The following is a 25,027-nucleotide window of genomic DNA, read 5'->3' on the forward strand; positions in this document are numbered from 1 at the left end:
ACATAAGTATATCATCCCATGAGAAATCTAGGAAATGATTTAATTAAATAACCTTTGTACTTGTGGGCAAGACTAATGCTATTATCCAACGGGTAATAATTTTCCTAGCGATTATTGACCAATGGATAAAAGGGTGAGGTACTATAGACACTAGAATAATACCATATGTCCTTTAGGCATGTGTATATATACCTATATATAACTATATCTTTGTACTTAACAATCTAGCATAGATATATCTTTTTAATGGAAAGTCTATTGTCCAATGAATAAAAATTTCCCTAACTTTTATCGTCCAATGGATAAAGATCCAAGATGACAAGCATGACTTGATTGACTAGTCATATATATATAACAATAACCTAGGTCCAAAAGGTTTCATTAGGGTTTGAAAGGTTCAAAAGGTTCAAGGAGATTCAAAAGGCTCATCTAGGGTTAGGAGGAAGTAACTAGATGAATTGGTAGTTAGATCCCTCTAACTAATTGGTTAGAATCTAACTATACTTGCCAAGTAGAATCTCTAGCCAAGAAATATAATTTTAAAAGACTAAAATCTAATTATGACGGATTATTAGAAATACAAAAGGAATTTTTTTGGAAGCGAATCCAAGTATCAAAATAAAATTCAAATTTTTAACGAAATTTTTACTTACTAAAAATCAGGGTTGTTACAGTAACGACTCGAAATTTTTAATGAATAAATTTTTTTTATTTATTTGTCAAAATTTCTTTTTAATTACTTAATATTACTTTTAATATTCCTTTTTAATTTCTATAATCCGTCATAATTAGATTTTAGTCCTTTAAATTTCATTTCTTGATTAAAAGCCCTACATGGCTAGTAAAGTTAGTTTCCAACCGATTAGTTGGAGGAAGCGGACTACCAATTCACCTAGTTACTTTTCTCTAACCCTAAATGGACCTTTTTGACCATCTTTGAGCCTTATGAACCTCTCCTAACCGTAATTAGACCATTAGGCCATTAGAGTAATCGTTTCACCCATGACTAGTCATTAAAGGCCATGACTACCATCATTATTTCTTTAACCATTGATTAATAAATGCTAGGGGAATTTTTATTTCTTGGACAATAGAACATTTGACTTACCAATGTATATATAACTTGACAAGACAAGTCATGACCATCATTTTGCTTCCAAAGGTGGTAATCTTTATGCATGACATGCATGCAAACCTAAGGTATAGCCTTAAACCTAATTATCCTAGAGTTACTTTCCTAGACATACCTATATACTCATATATATGTATATATGTACTTCATAAGCTATGTTAGCATGCCTATATGAGCCTATACTTGCATAAGTACGCTTTCTAGGAAATTTTCCTCCATTGAGTAGTCACTTGAAAACTCCCCTTGACTTTTTCTCTTCCAAATAGACTTAAGACTATCTAGACCTAAAACTATTTATTTTTACTCATAGATAACCACATATGTAGATATATATATATATATATATATATATATATATATATATATATATATATTATGTAGTACTAGAGAGAGAGAGAGAGAGAAAAAGCCGAGAGGGAGAGAGAGAGGGGAGGCCGAGAGAGAGAGAGAGGGAGAGTGTGTGTGTGTGTGTGTGCTTGTGTATTGTTCACTCCAACAAGTTACCTTATAGCCTTAAATCTATTTATGACATGCCAACCCATTCTAGGCTACTTTAGTCATAAACCTAGCCCATGATTTTGTTTTTCCTTACAAGTAAACTCTTTCTAGGACAAGAAAAGCCATAAACCCTTCATAATAACCTAGGATTTTGCCTAATATTGGATTGACAAGTGAGGGAGGCTAGGATCTTGGTTAAAGGCTTGAAATGACAAGTCAATGGAGCAAAATCCATGGGATAAAGAGAGGGAGAGGGGCCGGCCAAGGGGGAGGAGAGGGAGTCCAAATTTTGCTATAAATAGGACCCCCCTCATGCCATTCAACTCACACCTTCATCCTCCAACTTCTCTCTCTAAGAAAGCTTGTGTTCTTACTTGTTCTTGCTTAGTTCTTTCTTGTTCTTGAAGTTCTTGAAGTTTTTCAAGAAACTCATCCCAAACCTCCCTTTCGATCCATAAAGTTTAGTAGTTGTAGTCACGAACTAGTTTCGAGAGAAACCTTTCTCTTTCGAAGCTAACGGAAGCTTACCGTAGGAAGTTATTCCTCCCAATCGTCAACTTACTTTCCGTAGTCGTCATTACCGCCAAGAAGAAAGGTAGAATCTCTTGTCCACTAAACTCAATGTATAACGTAGAACCGTATGTTGGAAGTATAAGTAGATTTTCCGTATATAAGGTTATCTATCACTTATAATATTTTGAAATGCATGATAATTAGTAAACTTATTCTCGCTAATGGAAGTATGAATATGTTGGGATAATCGACTTTTACTCTAATAAACATGTGTTGTTTTGAATTTCCCACAAAGGAAGAAATAACGGGTTTTTTCAAAAGATAAGACTTTATCATTGATAGAAGTATTCGTATTTTGATCTTTAGATGGTTATGAGCATGTATTATGAATTATTTGTATTACTTGTCTTGTTGTAAAGTATAAGTGATTTTCACTCCAAAGGCGTCCGTACATGTGGCGTTATGCTTTAAGTAGGAAATTAAGCATGATTAGTAATATAGAGTTGGATGATCTTGTTAGTAAGTTTCAAATTACAATGAATGATGTATGATTACGTATGTGAAAAGTCCTACCGTGGAGTCGTTGCATGAAAATGAGACACGAAAATCGAAAAAGTAGAAACATGACACCTAGGGCGTGGTTAATGAAAAGGCGTGTTTTGAAAAGGTGAAATGTTTTGAAAACCGCAATGTGGCCGGACGTGGTAGCCCATTGTATGGTATGTATTTTGTGTGCCAATGGGAACCCAGCGCGGTGGAACCATTGTGAGGATACTCGGGAGACCGGCGCGGCGGAACCGAGGTTGGGTGAGTAGCTTGGTTATCCGCGGAGAGAAGCCAATGCAAATTTTGTATGCCAATGGGAACCCGGCGCGGTGGAACCATTGTGAGGATACGCGGGAGACCGGCGCGGCGGAACCGAGGTTGGGTGTGTAAAATGACGATTTTGAAAATGTTGATATGGTTATGAAATGTGGAAAATAGTGACACGGTCTACAAGAAGTCACGTAGGAGAAACTCAGAAAATCATGGACACCAACGTTAGTTTGGATAATGAATGTGGATGCGTCATTATTAACTGTTTTGTCGAATATGTATGAACTATGTGGAAATCATTGAATTTATGATCGTTTGTTCGTAAGTTAGGGGTTAGTGAGTATAGGTTACTCTATTGAGCTTTTGTAGCTCACGGTGTTACCTTTCGGTGACCCTGACATATTATATTGGTGGCGACACTGGTATAATGTATCAGATCTTATAGACGAACATGGTGAACTCTACACCTTGGAAGCCTTTAGAGCCGATGAGCTATCCAGGATGGAGGAACAAGCGAAGCAGTAGATAGAACCCTAGTTTTCCCCCTTATTTTGTTGAATGAAAGTACTTTTGTTAAGATTATGATGTAATAATAAGCCAGACTCTATTTAGGTTTTCAATGAAATTGTCTATTTAACGTTCCCAAAATTCGGGACGTTACAGGCTCTCTTAGGGTGTCCATTGAAAGACATTGGAGCAAAAAATTTATTACGACCATGTAGGATGAAATGATTAGAAAAATAACATCTTTCCACATGTTCAAACGGATTGAAAATTGAAACACTTATTTTTTTAACTATATTTTTTAATATGTATATAGGAAAAAAAAACAGTCGGATTCATTAGAGGCAATGCTTACACCTCGTGCTTAGAGTGTGAACAAAAGACAAGTATCAAAAATGTTGATTCGTGTGCCAAGATAAGGCAACGATCGGCTGGTCCAAAAATGTTGATTTGTGTGCCAAAAATGTTATTTCTGGAGGCTGTAAAAGGAGGATTTTGTGTTTCAACGATATTTTTTAACTAAAAAATTGAATACATAATTTTTAACTATAGTTTTTAATATATAAATGGTGTAAAAAAATAAGTGTTTCAAATTTCAATCCGTTTGAACCGGTACAAAAATGTTATTTTTTTGACCATTTCATCCTAAATGATCGTAGTAAATTTTTGATTCCTCATTTAGTTTTAGAATTCTCTTAGGGTGCCCATTGAAAGGTCTTAGAGCAAAAAATTTATTACGACCATTTATGATGAAATGATCAGAAAAATAACATCTTTGCACCGGTTCAAACGGATTGAAAATTGGAACACTTATTTTTGTAACTATATTTTTTAATCTGTAAAGTAAAAAAAAAGGAAAAAAAATAGTCGGATAAACATGATCAATTGAGACACTTTTTTTTCTCTCAATTACTTTACTAAGCCTAGAAATAGACTTGAATGTATTAATTGTCTTACAAGTAGTCTTTCCTAGATTTTCTAGGTATATATGCATACTAACCTACATAATCACAGTCTTGTACCTAAGATAGAATGGCAAGAGAGGGGAAGGATTTAGCATGCTTAAAATTGGATTGGATATGACCATAGAGCAAATAAACCATAGAAAGGAAATCCGGGGGGGGGGGGGGGGGGGGGGGTCTTTATTTTCCTATAAATAGGACCATTTATCAAGCCATTCAACTCACATCTTCAATCTCTTCAACTTTTCTCTCATTTTCCTATAAGGGAGGTAAATGGGAAAAGAAACAAATAAAGAAAATAATCAAAAATTAAAAAAAGAAAAAAAAAAGATTCAAACGGGAAAGAAAGAAAAGGAAATAAAGAGAAAAAAATAGAAAAAAAAATTCAAACGAGAAAGAAAGAAAAGGAAATAAAGGGGGAGGGGGGGGGGGGGGGGGGGGGGGGGGGGGCGGGGGGGCGCGCAAACTGGAAAGAAAGAGGTGGGGTAATAGTGGAAATGGGGTTGTGGGGTCGCGGGGGGGTGTGGGGGAAAAGCACATCTCCTAACTATTAACCATTTTTTTTTATCAATTATAATTATTCATCCCGATGTATTTTACATCTCCATTGGGGATGCTCTGGATTCAATTGGTATTGAGTGGTATAAATTGCTTACCTTTTATTGGTACGCTTTTTACATGATGGAAGATCGATCAAAACTTGAATGATCTTGTAAATCACGATGAGAATCAAAAGGGTGGACTTTTCATGATAAATAATTGCATGACATAATTAATCATTTAATATGAGGAGAGTCAACAGGTTTGAAAAAATACTAAACTACGTACTAAAATAATTTTATTTTGACTTCCATATAAGGTTTTAGATGTTAAAAAAAAAAAAAACCACAAAATTCTAAACTCCGCCACTTGTTGCTCTCACAGCTCTCCTCAAGAATGTTTAAAAAATAATACTCCCTCCGTCCCTTTTAAATGTTCTATTTCGTAACTCTAACTTGTTAATGAGACATCATGATTACACATTTCATATCAATTTTTACCTCCACTTTTCCTACTTACCCTTTATTGAGACATCATCATTACCCTTTGACTCACTAACTTTTTAAAAAAGGAATATATACTTTTAGGGGTAAAATACAGAATGTACCAACTTTTACCTACTAATTTTACAAAATAAACACTTATTAAGGGATAACCCAAAATAGAATATTGAATTCTAAAAAGGGACGGAGTGAGTAATAATTTTGGATAAAAATTAGGTATTGGCATTGGAGATGCTACTACCTAAGTTGGGTTTTATCCAAAACTTGACTCAATTTTGAGGGAAAAAATGGGTAAAGGCCGGAGATGTTAGCCATTGTACTCTCTCTCTCTCTCTCTCTCTCTCTCTCTCTCTCTCTCTCTCTCTCTTGCACGTAGGTGTAAGAGTATCTCCAGCCTTCACCCATCTTTTCTACCAAATTTGAGTCAAATTTTGAGTAAAAATTCATTTTAGGTAAGCACATCTCCAATCATTAAACTCAAATTTTACCCAAACATATATATTTTAATTCATAATTCCAAAATGGTAAAAAGATAGAGCAAGGACCATGTATCTTCTTTTGCTCACTCATTCTTCTTCTTTCTGCGTTGTAGGCACATCAATCTGGATCTCGGAGAGTCTTTGAACATCCCGATGATGAAATAAAAAAAACATTACCTTTGAGAGCTTAGATAAATGACTCCTCCAGCCAAAAGCCCAAAAACTCTGGACTAGACCTAGAATACCGCTCGGAACACTTCTACATCGCACGGCATAATAGAATTCATTATGCCGCACGAGGTCATGAGGTAAACCGCACTGCATTCTGGATAAAGTTTTGACTGGCTCTTCTAGCTGTCTGCCACGAACACTTGAGCCATAGCTACAAGTTGGTTAAGCTGAAAAGGCACTTCTGGTCCGCCCAGAAAATACCTCCACCATTTGAATTCAAAATCATTGGCTCTTGCCTATAAATACACCCTTTCACTCAAGGGAAATGGGCTTTGAACTCTCTTTCTCTCTCATCATACTTTCACACCCACTCCTCACTTCCAAATCTTGAAAAAGTTGGCCCTAAAAACATTCTCTGGGCTTCTCCTTTCTCAAAATCCCTCATTTTTCTCCTCACCATTAAAAGTGAGTCCTTTTACTTACTTTAAGATCACAACTACCCAATATACCCATCTATTACATATATCCACACCTCCCTTTCCTCAACCGACCTTATCAACGCTCATTACCGTCACTCGTCCTCATCCAAGCTCAAGATCGGAGGTAAAAACCAAGTTTCCTTGGGTTAGACTCAGTCTTGACCCTGAGAGAGCTTTTTCCGCTGTCAGGCTTAACCCCCTTTGGTTAAATTTTGACTTTAAAATCACTTTTAGAAAATAAAACAGCCACTGTCCTGAAGACACCATGCCGCGCGGCGTTTCAATGCGTCTCGCGGCGTAGTGTGTTCAGACGCACGACCTTTCATCAGCTACAGTTTTCTTGTTCAAACTGTCTAAACCAAAGCTATCTTTTGTAAAGCCTATTTTGTTGTTGAGGAATCAATCATCAGTGTCTTCAGAAATAAGACCATATCTACAAGCCATGTTTCGTTTTATAAACAAGATTTTCTTGAACATTTCAAGTGGAAAAGTATACTAAAAGTTGTTTTACGTTCATGACTTGATGAAATGGCATTGTCCTGAGACGATCCAATGATTGTGCATCTTCTGATACCTCTTAAAAATGTTGCACGTGATATCCTGAGAGCTGATGACAGTCTGATAACAGAACAGATACCCCACACGACATATTGTAAAGCCGTGCGCGATATTATAGTATGCCGTGAAAGAGCTCACAGTGGTCCAGACAATTTGTCCAGAAGCTTCCCTTTTCTTTTATGCACTGCATCATCTTTATCACATCTGTACAGATAGCACCACATACATGTTAACGTGATATATTTTCCATGTCCCTTCCCCTCTTACTTGCTTATTAAAGAGCTTTATTTTTTCAAAAGATTCATGAAAATTTTTCCTTTTGAAAATGTTTAGTAGAGACCGGTTTCACCGGGCAAGTGGGGTGCTTTTCGATAAAACTTTCCCCATCCGTAACGTGGCTCCCGGATCCAAAATCTCGACGTTTTTCGCTAGACCAAAAGCCTTTTCAAAACGAGTCATCGGTTTCTCGGATTATCCATCTCAAAAATCCGGGAGGCGACTTGCGAGGGCGCTCTGGTCGGGAAGCCCACATGCGTATCTCTCTCGTCTTCTTCTTCTACTCGCAACCTCACACCCCCATTTTCTCTTTCTACATCTTCTTTGTTTGCACCAGATTCTTCCTCGCTCCTCCTTCACAGTTCAAACCCCCAACCCCGGCAAAGGTTTGCACCATATCCGGCAAACTCGACAACTCCAGCGAAGATCTTCACCATATCCGGCAAAACCCGATAACTCCGGCAAAGCTCTGCACTTGTACGCCTCTCCCTCTCTCTCTCTCTCTCTAAGAGCATCTCCAATCCTTACCCATTTTATTACCCATACCCAAAATTTGAGTAAAAAACTTAAAAATTCATCTCCAATGTTATATCCTTTTGCCTACCCATTTTGAGTTCTACCCATTTTCTCACTCAAATTTGGGAAGACTCAAACTCATATCTATTTTTTTCAAAGCCTATTTTCACCCTCATTAATTACATGTTTGTCACTCATTAATTACAAGTGTTCCATTTAAAAATAGATTTGAGTATAAATATGGGTTTAGCATTGAAGATGTCTTACCAAAATCAGGCTTTTGACTCAAATTTTTTCCCAAATTTGGGTGAAAAAATGATAAGGATTGGAGATGCTCTTACTAGCCCTTGGAGAAATGGGAAAAGAGTCTGAGCTGTCCCAGACTTGGGGGAAAAATGGGTAACACCCAAAATGGGAAAGAGTTTGAGTTAAGGATTGGAGAAAGATTTTTGAAATTTTTGCCCAAATTTAAAATTTAGGGAGGGGTTTGGGCCAAAGCTGGAGATGCTCTAACTTTACATTCGCAATTATCTATGCTCAGAAACTCCGAATGCATATTTCACCTATTTTCTTCCTGAGAAATTAAAACTTAAGAAAAGTGGGAGAAATGAAGAATTTTTTTAAAAAAATACTCTCTCATTGTTTGGTCGGAGAGAGATGAGAGAAAATAGAAAAATTTAGATGTATGAATAGATACGATTTCCCACTCATTTTCTTTTCAATTTTCTCTCCTTCTCCTTTCTCTTCTTTTTCTCACTTTCCTCAACCTCCAAACAAAGATTTTTGCGGGAATGAAAAAATGCCTAGCAAAACACAACATGGGAGTCATCATGACGTCAGCGGGAAACGACTTCGTTTTCCCTATTTAAAAAAAAAGAAACCAGCGCTTTCACCTTCCCCTTGCCTCCCCACTTTCACGATCAAAGAGCAGAGAAGAGAAGCGAGAGAGAGAGAGGGGCTCCCACCACCGGCGACCACCACTGTACCACAACCCAACCCAGCGCTCCCCCACCTCCGGTGACTGCCACCACGAAGGTCTCTCTCTGTTGGTCTCTTTCAATAATCTCGTCCCCTATTTGTAGAGCTAGTTGGGTAATTAATTCAGTTTGTTGGACCTCGAAACTGAAGTAATTAATTGACTTTTTTCTTGACAGCTGGGGAAGTGATTTGGGTTAAAAGAGAGAAGAAGAATGACTTCAACAGCACAACCCCAATCTTCTCTGAAGAGGCGTGATTCCTCGACTGGAACAAGGGAAGGGGACCAGCTGATTATAACCCCTTTAGGCGCTGGCAGTGAAGTGGGTCGCTCCTGCGTTTACATGTCTTACAAAGGCAAAACCGTTCTGGTATATATTGCAATCCACTCATCTACATATTTTTTTCCCACCTCTAGTTTTTTGAGTTCCTTTGTTGAGACCTAAGTCACGTAATGTACTTGCGTGACCGTGAAAGCTTCTTTCAAAACATTTTGAATTACTAAAATTCGGTAAGGCAAGGATTAAGGCAGGAGCGTAGAGCGATGATTGATAGATAGGTTGGAGGGTCCTACTGGAGGATTATGTGACGTAGGTTGAGACCATCTCAGGACCTTGCTTGAACTTTTATTTGATACCTACAAGGGAAATTAAATCTGAGCATAAATTTGGGTAAAGTTTCAGTAACGGCATAATTTGAAATTCACTTTGAAAGATTTTTGAGCAAGGATTTGAGTCTCCTTTGACTTGAGTAAAAACTCAACTTGATATGGATTTGAGTCAAGGAGTGGACAGAGTTTAAAAGGGATTCGTGAGTGAGATGTTACGGGCTAGTAGTTGGATATTCATGTATCTTTGTCTCTTTGATATGATTGTGTTTTGCCGCCTCCAACAGTTTGATTGTGGAATTCATCCTGCTTACTCGGGGATGGCTGCTCTGCCATACTTTGACGAAATTGATCCTGGTACCATTGATGTGCTTCTTGTCACACAGTATGTACCGCTGCTTCTTGTTCTTGTATAGTCTAATTTAACATACTGTGTTCGATATGATCTCCTTGCTTATGATTGTTAGGATTGTGCATTTAGTATCAAATCTGTTTATTTCTTGTTGACCTGATTTACCTTTCAGATTGTTCTTACGATTTTTCTTGGAAAAGCAATATCTGTCGACTGTTGGGCTGTGTACTCTGTGAATTTTGATTAGTAAATTGCTACTTTGATTTAGCCTGGAAACAGGGTTTGTTGATTGCAATGCAGTACAAAAGGTATGGCTTGCTTGAACTCTGGTTGAGTTGCTGCCAAACTAGTGCAGTTAAGACACATTTAAGCTTAGTCTGACCAAAGAAGAGTTCTTATGCTTTATATGTCAACAATGTTGAACGTGAAGTAACCCACTAGGATAGCCAATCAGTCCCAGGTTATTTTCAAACCCACTGGCAACACTTGGACTTATCCGATACGTGTGGCTGTGGGTAGGTGTTGCTATCCATAGTGGGTCCAAGTGGCAAGCAAAAAAATAGGAAATATAAAGATCGAGTATAGAGTCCTTGGTTCATACAGGCTTGCCCTTCATTCATTTCTGGCCCCGTCTAGACCCAGTTGAAATTTGAAATCACTGCGTTGAATCAGGTTTTTGTAACAATTCAAGGTGCATTAAATAGTTAGCGGCTGACCTTTTGCGGGCATCGGATTGCAGAAATATTGCTTGTAAACATGTTTGGGGGGCTTGATGGATCTAGTCCACCTGCTGAAAGTTTCCAATGAGTCAAAGTTGTTCATTTGTTGACACAGAGAAATTTTCTATTGCCTTTTCTAAATGCCATTTGTTAATATACAATGGATTTGTTCTCGTCTAAAATTCAGTTCTTTGAAGTTTCTGTGGTGCTGTACCAGTGTATTTTCCAAATAGCTTTTAGTATGCTTATGCCTAATCTTCAGTTTTATGCTATGAATCAATCTCTTTCACCATCACTGTTGGCATTCCTAATCAGTACAGTGCTTCTTCTTTTTTCTTTTTTTTGATTTTTTGCTTTGATTATTGAATGTTTATGATATATATGATATTGTATTTTTGCTACAGCTTTCATTTGGATCATGCTGCTTCCCTTCCTTACTTTTTGGAGAAGGTTTGTCTCTTTCTTTAGTATGCTTTTTTAAAGTAGCACTATTTTGTTTCTTGTAGATGCTAAAACTTGTAGAGTTGTTTCGTAGACAACATTCAAAGGGAGAGTGTTCATGACCCATGCAACAAAGGCTATCTATAAGTTGTTGTTGTCTGACTATGTGAAAGTGAGCAAAGTTTCAGTTGAAGATATGTTGTATGATGAACAAGACATTCTTCGCTCTATGGACAAAATTGAGGTATGTTTATTTATTTTGATGTTTGCGTAATACTATCTTCCTTTTCTAGATCTTTTTCCCAGAAATGTTGTTTTCACTTTCGTTGTGGCTTCATAATTTGAATAACAATTCTTGTGGTAAATGTTTACGACGTGCGATTAAAATTGGGATCATTATTAAGGAATTTAGTGTAGACAATTTGTTTTGTTCTCGCTAGAGGATTAACAAGTATCAGCAATCAGTGGATTGTGTTTGTATTTCTTATGTTCCATCTGGATGAATGCGCCTCTGTTGCGTTCATAATCTAAATTTTCTTATGAAAAAAGAGACTGATTCCTCCAAAGAATAGATTGCATTTCTTCCTCCGAAGAAAAGTCTCATTTGGGAGCTCATTTTTTTCCCCAACATTGGTTAGCTGAATTGTTTTGAGCTCCCGCACCAGCCATACATTGGTGTTGCTCAATTGGAACTTTCTCTACAGTATTGAATGGGTTCCTCAGATGGGAAATAGCTTCAAGTTAATGCACGACATATTTACTAACTCTAATTCAGAAAATTTACCTATATACTATATCTCAAATCTTCCATGTTTTTTCCCTTCTTGAATAGGACTTCTTAATAAGTTATTTCATTTTATCTACTTGTTGCATGATAACCTCCACTTTGTACAGGAAAATGCTGATGATGATCTACATGCATGTGGAATATCTTGAACATTAATTGCTATTGTCTCTACCCTAACTAGTTTGACATCTTCAATCAGGTTTTTTGTTATTGTATGAGGTCAGAACTGCATTATTTTTAGTTCAAAGCTTGAAAGTTTAGATATGTGATACTACATCGTTGGCTGTCTCAAGTTCTGCTCCTTTTTTTTGTATTATAAGAAGGTCGCTCCCTATAGCTTCCTTTCCTGTCTTCTTTTCGGTTTCTTGGTTTCAAGTTTTGGTTGGGAGTTCTACTGGACACACAAACTTGTCAATGCAGGTATAGCCTTCTCTGAATCAACTATCACTCATCTTTTGTCCCTTGGTCTCATCAGTTCTTGTAGACCAAATTTATGGGCAGTAGGGATCATTCAGCGAACATAGCAAGTTAATTGGTCTAATGTCTATATTCAATGGAGAAAAATGGCCTCGTTTGATATCACTATATCCTTGGCGACTGGTGTTTACAAATTAAAATCACCCTGCTAGTTGCCCTGTTGATCATGAGTGCCTTATGGTATTGAGGAGCATTCAATCATAGAGTTATTGTTTGTTTGGAATTGTGGTTTCCTGAAAAATAAATTGATTATCAACCTGGAACTTAATTGTTAACGGTTCGTATTTGACATAGAATCTCCCTTTGCAGGTTATAGACTTTCATCAGACCTTAGAAGTTAACGGTATCCGTTTCTGGTGTTACACTGCTGGCCACGTCCTTGGTGCCGCCATGTTTATGGTAGACATTGCAGGTGTCCGAGTCCTCTACACTGGAGACTACTCACGAGAAGAGGATCGTCATCTTCGTGCTGCCGAACTTCCTCAATTTTCACCTGACATTTGCATCATCGAATCCACATACGGCGTTCAGCTCCACCAACCACGACACATCAGAGAGAAGCGATTCACTGATGTTATCCACTCCACCATTTCCCAAGGTGGTCGAGTCCTAATTCCTGCATTTGCTCTTGGTCGGGCCCAAGAACTTCTTTTGATCCTCGATGAGTATTGGTCAAACCATCCGGAGCTCCACAACATTCCCATCTATTATGCCTCCCCACTGGCAAAAAGATGCATGGCAGTTTACCAGACCTATATAAATGCCATGAACGAGAGGATCAGGAACCAATTTGCAAATTCAAACCCGTTTGATTTCAAGCACATTTCACCTTTGAAGAGTATCGAGAATTTTAATGACGTTGGACCATCGGTGGTGATGGCGAGTCCGAGTGCGCTCCAAAGTGGGCTATCTCGACAGCTATTTGATAAGTGGTGTGCAGATAAGAAAAATGCTTGTGTTATTCCTGGATATGTTGTGGAGGGAACTTTAGCGAAAACCATTATCAATGAACCCAAAGAAGTTACCCTGATGAACGGTTTGACAGCTCCTCTTAATATGCAGGTTCACTACATCTCCTTCTCAGCTCACGCAGATTACGCTCAGACGAGTGCATTCCTGAAGGAACTGATGCCGCCTAACATTATTCTTGTTCATGGAGAAGCGAATGAGATGGGGAGGCTAAAGCAGAAGCTTATTACCTTGTTTGCCGACGGAAACACCAAAATTATTTCCCCTAAGAACTGCCAGTCTGTTGAAATGTACTTCAACTCGGACAAAATGGCGAAAACGATTGGAAAACTTGCGGAAAGGGTCCCTGAAATTGGTGAATCGGTCAGCGGCTTATTGGTGAAGAAGGGTTTCACTTATCAGATCATGGCGCCAGATGATCTCCACGTCTTCTCTCAGCTATCCACCGCAAACATCATTCAGAGGATGACCATCCCATACTCTGGTGCCTTAGGTGTGATCAAATACAGACTTCAGCAGATATACGAGAGTGTAGAGTCTTCAACGGATGAGGAGTCTGGGGTTTTGACTTTGCGAGTTCACGATAGAGTTACGGTGAAGCAGGAATCAGATAAGCATATCTCTGTGCATTGGAATGCAGACCCCATTAGCGACATGGTGTCTGACTCGATTGTGGCTTTGGTCTTGAATGTGAGCCGGGAGATGCCTAAAATAGTCGAAGAGCCTGAACCTGGGATAAACGAGGAAGAAAACAAGAAGAAGTTTGAAAAGATTTGCCATGCTTTGCTTGTTTCCCTTTTTGGAGACGTGAAGCAGGGAGAGAATGGTAAATTGCTGATAAGCGTTGATGGGAATGTGGCGCATCTTGATAAACAGAGTGGGGACGTTGAGAGTGAAAACGAAGGTCTTAGGGAAAGAGTGAGGACAGCGTTCCGGAGAATCCAAAGTGCTGTGAAGCCTGCCCCCCTTTCTGCTGCTTCTTAGTTTGAATACTGATTTGTACCCTTATTTTGCATCCAACAAGTTTTTGAGTTTTTGAGGAGCTAATTAAACGCTTGTTGTCTGTATTAGGACATCATTTCTTTTTTCCTCTTTGAGCAATGGGATCTCTTTTAGTCAATGTGGCAATGTGTATCACCACTTCATTCTGAGTCTTCAATGATGTTATAAGCAACTCTTGACAGGTGCCCCTCTGCGAAACCACTGTTCTAAAAAAGTCAGCTGCCTAGGCCAACTAGTCCTTGCTTAGGTGCTGGTCAAATGCCCAGATTAGGCAGCTACTAATTGGCGCGTCGGTGCTAGATGGTCGAGTAGGCATTGCCTAGGCGCTAGATGCCCTTTTTTCGCCCGACTAGTGCCTAGCGACTTTTATAACATTGTGCAGCAAAACCAGGACCTGCACACAGTTGTGTTCAATGGCATCCAATTTAGTGCTCTACTTCGTGTGCATTATTCGAAAGGATCGATATTATGATATTATCTAGACAAGTACTCCCTCCGTCCCTAAATAAGTGTCCGGCACGCAAAATTAGGCTTTACAAAACATGCATATTTTTTATTAAAAAAATTAATTTTTTTTTCACAATCTAATAGAACTCATTGCTATCTATTGATTTGTGAAAAAAATTAATTTTTTTAACGAAACAAATGCATTTTTTTGAAAGCCTAGTTTTGCGCGCCGGACACTTATTTAGGGACGGAGGGAGTAACAAACAAGTAATAAGAAAACTGACCTTTTATTGATTAGAAGAAGAAGACAATATTACAAAGACACCAGAGAGAGAGAGAGAGAGAGAGAGAGAGAAGGATTTTAAGAAAGAGGAGAATCCAAAACCTGCTCTTCCTCTTTACAGACGCGTCCTTTATATAGAGGACTCAAAGATGAAACTCAAATACAAATACAAATGAAAATACACTCAAATTCATCTGAAATAAAAATATGCCGGGTGCGCTGAGAGCCCCATCGTCACATGTGTTTGGTATCTCATCTGATAATTGAGTGCGCCCTCCATAATTGAAGTTACTATTCCCTCCATAATTGAGGTGGTAGTGCGAGGATTCCAATTATTGGGATTTTGGACCTTTATCCCTTTTGGCCTGAAATGATTTCAGTCATACTGTCCCAAAAATCACCCAAAGTAGGTTTAGCAGGTGTATTGCCATCATCTTCGTAGGGATCTTAAAATTCCCCTGCCAAACAAGTAAATGAATTATTGTCCTCCTGTGTATTCTTGGCTGAGGTCATAGATTCATCATCAGGTACGAATGAAGTGCCTAAAATGAAGGTCTTAGGGAAAGAGTGAGGACGGCGTTGCGGAGAATCCAAAGTGCTGTGAAGCCAATCCCCCTTTGTGCTGCTTCTTAGTTTGAGTTTTGTAGGAGCTAATTACGCTACGAATCAAGTCTTCATAATATTTTTGAGGATTGTGCAAATAACTTTATATTCTACGATCCTATAGATTAATCAACTGGTAACACTAGTTCAAGTCTTTTCTTTTGATAATCAACTTGAGTTCAAAGTGGCAACACAAGGGTTACTTGGCAGGCTATTTTTAGGACTCGAATTCACGAACTTCTGATAAGTTACAGTTAATACAAACCAAAAGTTTTACCAACTCTGATCGAAGCCAAAGCAAACATTAGAACTTTTCTTTTCATACATATAGAAGAAGAGTTCTACGAGGACCTTCGGGTTTGGCCCCAATAGTCGTATACTATAGCGCTCCAATGGAGTGTGGAGTATATGGTTCAACTCCAATGAATAAGAGATCAGCCCTCATAATAATTTAACAAATACTCGTACTAACATCCTATTTTTTTATGGAAAAAAAAAAACAGTTCTTCAATACAAACCATTTCTTTTCTTTGATCCATTCAAATTACCATCTTTCTGATTAATTTGATTTGTTTTGTGTTATTATCACCTTATCCAGCATATAATTCCATGTCCTCATACATCTAAGTTATTGACTGACCATTAGGGAATTTTTATGGTTTTCAACTAAAACAATGTGCAAAATGGTTGTTTTTTTCTTTTGAATAGCCTATAAATGGTTTCTATGATCAATATATGAATTTTAGAAGCATATGGTTAGGAAAAAATGCTACCAACACTCGAACAACAATCGGACTTTGTTCGGTTAACATTTGAGTTTTAATTTTAGTTCTGTTTTCAATTATTACCCTATTTCTTTCTCCAATTATTACTCTATTTTTTCAATTATTACTTTCTCATCACTTTCTAATCATTATCTCTATCTTCAATCATTACTCTATTTCTCTCTTCATCCACTACCAAAACTAAACTAAACTAAACTCCCAACCAAACAAAACACAGAAAACTTATTTGTCCGTTAATTTTAACGGAATTACTAACAGTCCTACAATGGTTAACAGACTACAGGAGTGTAAATGTGTATAAATATAATAAATGATAGGGTGTCTCCGAGATTTATTCAAAGTGAAGGGGGGTGTAAGTGAAAACCCCCCTAAACATAAACTGAGAGTAGAATCTACATCACCCACCGGTGGTGTTGATGCACTGGTGTCCTCACAAGATACTCATCTCAATCGTCCAAACCTCGGCACCTCATCCCTGCTCCTTCCAAACCCCACACACAAAACCCTCCATGAATGGCCTCTGTATTCACCCCAAAGGGCCCTAACCCTTAAAAAAACCCATCTTTAGTCACTTCCAAATCTTAATGTTAATTTCTTCACCTCTCACCCACACCCATTTTCTCACCACCAGTTTCTTCATCAATCAATGGAGCTTTGTTCGCCCTTCAAACCCCTCCCAAAACCCTGCTCAACCCACTTCACACCTGACCTCTCTTTCTCTTTCTCTTCCTCTTCCTCATTTCCCACTTTCCCTATCCAAACCCACTTCAAAAAGCCCATATTTAAGAAACCCAACTGCCAGATTTTTCGTGTTTCGGCCGTAGCTGTAGACCCTCAAGAACTCCCCCAAAACAGCCCACAGAGACTCCTCAAGGAGCTCGCTGAGCGTAAAAAGGTCATATCTCCCAAGAAAAGAGTACCCCCCAAGAGGTACATACTTAAGCCTCCATTAGATGACAAAAAGTTAGCAGAAAGATTCCTCAACAGCCCCCAATTGTCCCTCAAGTCATTTCCTTTGTTGAGTTCTTGTTTACCCTCTTCGCGATTTACCAATGCTGATAAGACATGGATGGAAGGGTACCTTTTGGAAGCCAAGCAGGCACTTGGGTACCCCTTGGAGCCCTCTGAAGGATTGGGGGATGATAATCCGGCTAAGCAATTCGATACATTGTTGTACTTGGCTTTTCAGCATCCGTATTGTGAGAGGACAAACACGAGGCACATTAGGTCGGGGCATTCTAGGTTGTGGTTTCTGGGACAGTATGTGCTTGAGCAGGCACTTGCTGAGTTTTTCTTGCAGAGGTATCCGAGGGAGTCACCTGGTCCGATGAGGGAGAGGGTTTATGCGTTGATTGGGAAGAGGTTTCTTTCCAAGTGGATTAAAGCTGCTAGCTTGCAGAATTTGATCTTTCCTTTTGATAACATGGATAAGTTGGTACGAAAGGAACGTGAACCGCCGGTGAAGTAAGTTTCTAGTATTGGTTTGCAATTGGGATTTGTTTTCCAGTGGAATAGGTGTACAGTTTTCATTTTAGCTTCGTTATATGTTGTTATAATGTGCTCACTAAGCCCTTGAAAAAAATTAGTAGGTGCCTACAATCCTCTTTGTTGGAAAACTAATTAAACCTTGGCAGATTACGCAAAACTTGACAGTATTTTACAGACTATGACATTGCAAGCACGCATCATAGTTATTGGCTGCAATCCTCAGTTTCGGTTATACTTGAGAAGTATGATAATGGGGCTTCTACATTTACATTGTTCTAATGCCCAGCTGAGTGCTTTATTCTTACTGTAAAATGGTTGAAGTTCCTGCGTAATAGATTGGACTTTGTATATTGAGAAAATTGAAATGGAAAATGCTAGCAACTGCGTATTAGGCGGTGAATAATGTGTAAAAAGTGCATCGATATCTGAAAACTATATTAGTATCCGTCGGTGTGGTGTGTATCGAAATCCTAACTTATTTGGCATTGTGTTATTATCCATTGGCTAGGCAATGGTTAGCAAGACCCAATTGAGATTAGGGTGGGGTGAGGTGTTACAAAGTGCTTATTCGGTAGTAGATTGAAACTTTGAATTTGGGGAATGCAAGGGACATCCTAGTGGGCGTAGTTGCCAGCTGTTAATGTCTTGTCCTCACTTTCTTGGTTCAGGGTTCTTTCCTTGGGACATCTAGATTTTTGGAGATATGAGTTGTCATGTACTTTACAGATTTGATATTCTGTAAATGCCTGCTAAGCTATGCCCCCGTGGCCCATTGGACTTTGGCATTTTTTTTACTTATTAATAACTGTATGCTTCTTGCCAGTTTATAGTCTAATTAAATGCTCTTACTAAGATTGGTATCACTAAAACAATCCTTTCTTCTTGTCATCGCCCACGTCTCCCAGGTCCTACTTTTTATGTGGGCATCATTTCACTATTTCAGCCATTCTCCAATGAGACTGGAAAGTGTTTAGTGGTGGAGATCATCAAACCATGTAAACCCGCTGTTTTTAATGAAAGATGTTGCTCCAGATACAGAGTTCAGTCATCTTTAATAAGAGCTTTGGAAGATACTTCTTTACATGAGATTCGATTTGTGGAAAAGTATTAACTGGACTAGGCCATCAACACACGAATATTGGTCGTTATTGCATTGAAGGGCGGGATTAAGTTTGGGCTTCTTTGGGGATATGCTTCATAAAGTATCCTCTGACTTGATAGCTGATATGTAGACATTTTGCTTGAGTGAAGAAAGCAGTGGATTGCAGGTTTGGATTGAGAGTGGGGTTGGAAATGTTACAGTTGAGGTTTAGCAGTGGAATACGCAGCCACTAGAACTATGGTGCTTTCAAGGGCTGACCCAAAATGTAGTTTAGGGGGTGCAAGACTTTAGTTTCCAAGAACTGTGAACTGTTTTGTTTTCCTTACGGAATCCTAATATACTTTTAGGGCTTTTATTTGGTGGGTAAAGGCAGGCCAACTAGAATTTCAGGTTAATTTTCTTCTGCTGATTTAAAACTTAGAACTAAAAGAATGATTACGGCCCACAACCCAATATGAGAAGTTCGGAATTTTTATTGTAGCAGGTCCTTTTTGAATACTTTTAAAACATTGGGGATTGGCAATACAATCTATAAGGGCTACATACATAGTTACTATGCACCAATTTTAGAAGGAAAAAAAGGAGGTATTAAGCGCAATGTCTGGGGATCTCTACTCCCTGGCAAAGTTGGGCCTTGGGGGGTAGCCTTCGCACCCCCGCCATACACCCAACCTTCAACATGGGTGCTTTATGCATGATTGATGCCTGGTTTTGGAGCCTGTTTACTGATCCCCGCCATTGATAGATGGAAATCCTTTTGTAGCAGGTTTTTTCCATGATTAAGCCCAACGAAGATTATTTGAGTACGTCTTGTAACATGCATGAATATCTCTAGGTCACAAAGATGACAGTATATGTCTTCCTAGGACATTCATTTTTTTGGTCTGATAATGGTGTCCTGTCCTCATTCAAAAAGTTGCTTTTAGGCTCCAACAACGACAAAATAGATGAAACCGATGTAGTACACCACAGGGTTATGAACAGTTAATATGGATATGATGGTTAGAATTTTGGCAGAAAGCTGCTTAGTATTTGTGAAGAAAAATAGGATTGACTTCTGGGAACATGAAGAAAAGGATTTGGAGGGTTTGAAGGGCTATTCCAATCCTGCAAACTGAACTTTAGTCTTAAATGGTGTTTCTAATTGCTAAACAAGACAGATAATGTTGAAGTGTAATGGAGTAAACAAGTGGGCTTTATGTCTTCTAGACTGGAAAGAGTGGTCAACTTAGTTTGGTTTGGGAAATGGCATATAATGCAAAGAAGAAACAATAGAGAAGTAGTAACTCTAATCCTACTTTGCAAGGCTTCTTAATATGCAATGCCTACGAAAGGTTGCTTTAAGTTTCAGCATTATTTCCCTGAATTCCTACAACCAAAGACTTATAAACCCTGAACAACTTTAAGCTTTTCTAATCCATGAAGCCTAGAATCTTTAGAGCACTTGTTAATGCCCCCAAATTCTTTTCTTTTCTTGCGTAATTAAACCAAAACACTTATGCAATAAACCCATAATGCCATATGTTTGCTTATGTGAAATTAGGTCATCTCTCTGTGTTCTAGATTTATCGGTTTAAAATTCATGCTCAATTGATTTGTTGCATCTCCTTTCAGTTTGGGTTCGAGTCACTTTTATTTTGTAATTTCTTCGCCTCATATTACCTAATTTCCTCATGAAGAAAAAATTAAATAAATTTATGTAGATTCTCTGGTACTTTTGAATTTTCTTTTAACCTCACTTGCTTCAGTTTTATGTTGAAACGGCACCTTATTTATCACACAAAATAAAATGTCTATCGATCACCAATACCAAATTCATTGTCTTATGGGCAGATCTGTGTTCTGGGCTTTGTTTGGGGCAATATATCTCTGTTATGGTATGCCGGAAGTATACCGTGTTCTTTTTGAAGTATTTGGAATGGATCCAGAAGCTGAAGACTGTCAGCCTAGAGAAAGGAGACAGCTTGAAGACGTAGACTATGTCTCTGTGGAATTTGAAGGCAGAAAACTTAACTGGCAAGATGTTGCTGCATATAAGGCAAGCATAGTATTGCACATTCTTTCCACAGTAGTATCAGTTGTGCTAAACCCATTTATTTGGTGCTGGAAAAAAAGAACATGTTTTTTGCATTTTAGGAAGAAACATCATGTACATTTAACGGATCAAAAATAAATATAGTGCCACCTATAGATTGTTTGTATTGGTTTTTTAAAGCTTATTAAGCTAAGCCAGTCTAAACAAATTGGAGAAGGTAAGCATTGTGAACAATAAACTTATGCGGTTATGCATAGATGATGGCTTGATGCTATTCTATCATTTAGGGTCGTATTATTACCTTCACACAGAGGTCAATAAAATCAAATTGTTCTGAAATTCAATTAACATGCTTTTGACTTAAATAATCACTTACCTTTGACTAATTATTAGCTTAGGGTTGAATAATTTTGAAATTTTTGTTTCATGCCTTTAGAAGTAATTTTCTATGCTCATAGTAGTGTTGTATTTGGGACACACTTGGATCTTTTAGCGCATGATCTAAGCGAGGAACTCATATTTTTGTATCACTTACTTGTGGGCACGTACTAGTGTCTAAGAAACTATAAGATTAATTATGTCTTTTGAAACACACTTTTTCTTAACTTGAAATATAAGGATCAATGGTCATGTGCTTTTAAGTTTATATAAAATTTTCAGTATACTTGTATACTGTATACGTGGATAGATGATATTTGTTGCATCACATAATCATTTAACTTGGGGTTTATTTGTTTTAATTTATCATCCATCGTGAGGTTGTTTCTTTTTTGTATTCTAGAATTAGTCATCCAGAGTAAAAATGTAATAGAATAGAAGCGAAATATAGTATTGGATGGTCCATGGATAACCTATTATAGATGTATGATGTATCTCGTTTAATGAAAAAACTACAGAGTCTATTGGGAAGGAGGTTTGGTTGGAGATGGGAGCTCTTGGAGAAGAGTTGTGGAAAGAAAGTGTGGGAGAGGTCAGGGAAGAGTCATTCACCGAGTTCATTCAGGTTATGGTTTTCTTTTTTATTTTGTCTGGAGTGGAGCAATCCGGGTAGCCTCATTCATGCATGGATTGGGCAAATAAGGTTTTTCTTAGGGAGGTTTTCTGCTTGGATGGCACCTCTCCTGTTTATCTTAACGATTGACAACAATGGGAGGGGATGTAAGTCGTTGACTGCTCGGGGTTGCGTGTGTCATCAACCAGGTGAGAATCCTCGATTGTCCCGCTTTGGAAGAGTTGTGGAGCTCAGTTTCTAGTGTTTTTGTACTTCAGTGGTTGTGTAGGTTTGGTTGGAGATCGTCTAGGATGCGGTGGTTTGGTTTCCCTACAAAGCTGGGCAGCAAATTCAGCAATCGGAGATCCATTGGGTATGTCGAGCTTCCTCTGTGTTGTCTTGAGGGATCTCTACTCCTTCCTCTATACTTTTTTGTCGAGAGGGGATCTGTGCTTACTAACCTCAAGGTTGTGGGTTTGATTATTAGGACAACCACTTTGGGCATTTTATGGCAAATGTTAGGTGTGTACCTAGTCTACCCCTTTCAGACACCCAGTAATGGGTACTGTACTTATTTTTTTTTAAGGGGAGGGTCCTTTCTCTATGTTGTCTTTTGCTGTTTAGGGAGATTTGTCTATAATTTCCTGGCATCGCTGCCTTTCAAGTGTACAGGGTTTGCCCCCCTAAGGTGTTTTTGAGACTGTTTTCTCTTCGTAAAAAGAAAGAAGCTTTGAAATCTTGAAGGGCGTCGATGATTTGCATGTGCACCGTCTCTGTTTATTAGCTAATGCTTGTTTTGTTTCAATTGTTCAGCCCCCAGAAGATGCTCTTTTCACACACCCAAGGCTTTTCAGAGCTTGCGTCCCTCCAGGCATGCATCGCTTCAGAGGAAATATATGGGATTACGATAGCAGACCCCAAGTTATGCGGACATTGGGGTATCCCTTAGCAACGACTGATAGAATTCGAGATATTACCGAAGCCAGGAATATTGAACTTGGTCTTGGGTTGCAGGTATAGTAGTCCCTATCTTGTTATCTTATTTGATTTGATTGACCAACTTAGAATTGATACAGATATTGGTTTCTGACTTTGGACTAAATGCCACTGGCCTAGAAAAATGAATTAAATTAGTTCTTTTGCACTGAATAGTGCTTCACTGCATTACAATTGTTCCGTGCATAAACACCTAACAAAAATGTATAACTTAAAGAACTTCACAAGTAGGTTTAATGAGAACCATTCACCTTTTCTGTTTAGGCTTATAAGCTTGGTTAGGACCTCAAGTTTGTGCTTAATATCAACCTTGTCTGTATCATTTTAGAACCATCTTATGCTCAGTTTGGGATTGGACTTTGTAGACCATAACCTGAATGAATATGAAGTTGGATATGGTTTTTAGGATCTTTATCTGTGTATATTCCACCGGTTCTCAGGCTAGCATAGTATTTTCTTCATTATTGTGAAGTTCAATTGGCTCTCGGTCTCATTGCAACTATCCCTTCAAAACCGGCTTTCTCCTATGTCCGTACTTGCAAATTGTGAGTTTGCCTCTGTGTATGTTTGCGCATACGAACTGTATTGACGCATATGCTTGTGTTGGAGAACTTCCATTGTAACTAATTTGTGTCTATAACCAGATATCTGCGTATTTACATATTATTCTGTGAACACTGTAAATGCAGCTATGTTTCTTGCACCCATCAAAACATAAGTTTGAGCATCCCCGATTTTGCTTTGAGAGATTAGAATATGTTGGCCAAAAGATCCAGGTAACTTTATCACAATTTGTTCAATAGTTTGGAAGAAAAAATAAAAGGGAAAATGAGATTCTACCGAAACCAATTCTATGGGTTGTTTCTTATTATTTTTGCAGGATCTTGTGATGGCGGAGAGGTTGCTCATGAAGCATCTCGATGCACCCGGGAGATGGTTGCAAGAGAAGCATCGGCGTCTTCTGATGAACAAATTTTGTGGGAAATACTTGAGGGAGAAAAATCTACACCGCTTCATTATTTATAGCGAACAGGTTCAAGATGCGTTTGAACACAATCGAAGACTGAGGAACCCAGCCACCACTTCAGTCCAACAGGCCATCCACGGACTCTCATACACTGTTTATGGGAAGCCAGATGTGAGACGCCTCATGTTTGAGGTTTTCGACTTTGAGCAGATCCAACCTAAAGAAATTGTAAACGTTTAGATACAACTTTTTTATGCATCTTAAAAGGGCAGGTCCGTTTTTTCGACCTGTGAAATCATTGTGGTGGAATGTGTAATTCTAAGATGTAAAAGTGGTTGAATTTTGTTTATGTGTTAAGACTTTGGTATGTCATGGCACGAGGGGGAATTGAAATGTACATACTTTTGTTTTGTGTTTCATCTAGACCGAATGTACTATATTGTCAAAGAACAAGAAAATATATGACATGGTAAATTTCAAATTGAATAGAACCATCAATCATGATTCATCATTAATTTATTCCCGAAACATTAGTATTTCCTACAACTACCGTGCCTAAAAGCACTTATTTAGTTATGTAAAAAAACATCATTAGGAATACCCAAAACAAATTCTTACAATTATCTCACATAAAAGGACTTATTTAGCGATATTCAAGTCCGTAAATATCTATCGGAATCCTTCACACACGCCAACTCTTCTGTCACATATTTTTCAGACCACTTGGCCGACAATTCTCATCATCGATTTATATGGATTGCAATAAACTTGTCAGTATGTCGACACACCACGATCAATTCACTCGCCTCACTGCAGTAGGGCAATACAAATCTACACGTGAAACAATTTGCCAGTTACAACATATCGAACCAAATTAATCTTACTCATTAGCATTGTCATTCTTGGTACATTAATCGTATTCAAATAATTTCATTTTAGAAAAAATATTTTTTTCCCACAGAAATTAAAAGTAAACCATATATTATTTATTAGAAAAAATATTATTTCCCGGAAAAAATTAAAAAAACGTTGGAAAGTGCATATATGTAATTGG

The 25,027-nt window shown here is 38.1% G+C and overlaps 2 protein-coding genes across 5 annotated transcripts in view; both read left to right on the forward strand.

Annotated features, from left to right (window-relative positions):
- LOC131304395 (cleavage and polyadenylation specificity factor subunit 3-I-like) overlaps positions 1–14,394 on the forward strand; it is a 39,944-nt gene extending 25,550 nt beyond the window's left edge. Inside the window, exons 1-7 of one of the 3 annotated variants that reach the window (XM_058331617.1) lie at positions 1,568–1,588; positions 8,903–8,982; positions 9,102–9,293; positions 9,817–9,914; positions 11,005–11,050; positions 11,136–11,285; positions 12,615–14,394. In XM_058331617.1, coding sequence (XP_058187600.1) covers positions 9,138–9,293; positions 9,817–9,914; positions 11,005–11,050; positions 11,136–11,285; positions 12,615–14,258 — 2,094 coding nt within the window. In that variant the 5' untranslated portion in view covers positions 1,568–1,588; positions 8,903–8,982; positions 9,102–9,137 and the 3' untranslated portion in view covers positions 14,259–14,394. Of the gene's footprint in view, positions 1–1,567; positions 1,589–8,851; positions 8,983–9,101; positions 9,294–9,816; positions 9,915–11,004; positions 11,051–11,135; positions 11,286–12,614 lie in introns of those variants that run through there. The other 2 variants (XM_058331616.1, XM_058331618.1) reach the window with 2 other exon arrangements.
- A 2,346-nt stretch (positions 14,395–16,740) lies between these two features.
- On the forward strand, positions 16,741–24,392 carry LOC131304396 (ribonuclease III domain-containing protein RNC1, chloroplastic). 2 transcript variants are annotated; one of them, XM_058331619.1, is made up of 5 exons: positions 16,741–17,858; positions 20,818–21,022; positions 22,824–23,024; positions 23,696–23,782; positions 23,887–24,392. In XM_058331619.1, exons 1-5 carry the CDS (start codon positions 17,041–17,043, stop codon positions 24,211–24,213), a joined length of 1,638 nt encoding a protein of 545 aa, XP_058187602.1. In that variant the 5' UTR covers positions 16,741–17,040; the 3' UTR covers positions 24,214–24,392. The 2 variants fall into 2 exon arrangements, with proteins under 2 accessions (XP_058187602.1, XP_058187603.1); XM_058331620.1 differs by lacking the exons at positions 16,741–17,858; positions 20,818–21,022 and adding an exon at positions 21,126–22,383.
- The last annotated feature ends 635 nt before the right edge of the window (positions 24,393–25,027 follow it).

The sequence above is a fragment of the Rhododendron vialii genome, chromosome 10a, assembly GCF_030253575.1.
Source record: "Rhododendron vialii isolate Sample 1 chromosome 10a, ASM3025357v1".
NCBI classification, from domain to species: domain Eukaryota; kingdom Viridiplantae; phylum Streptophyta; class Magnoliopsida; order Ericales; family Ericaceae; genus Rhododendron; species Rhododendron vialii.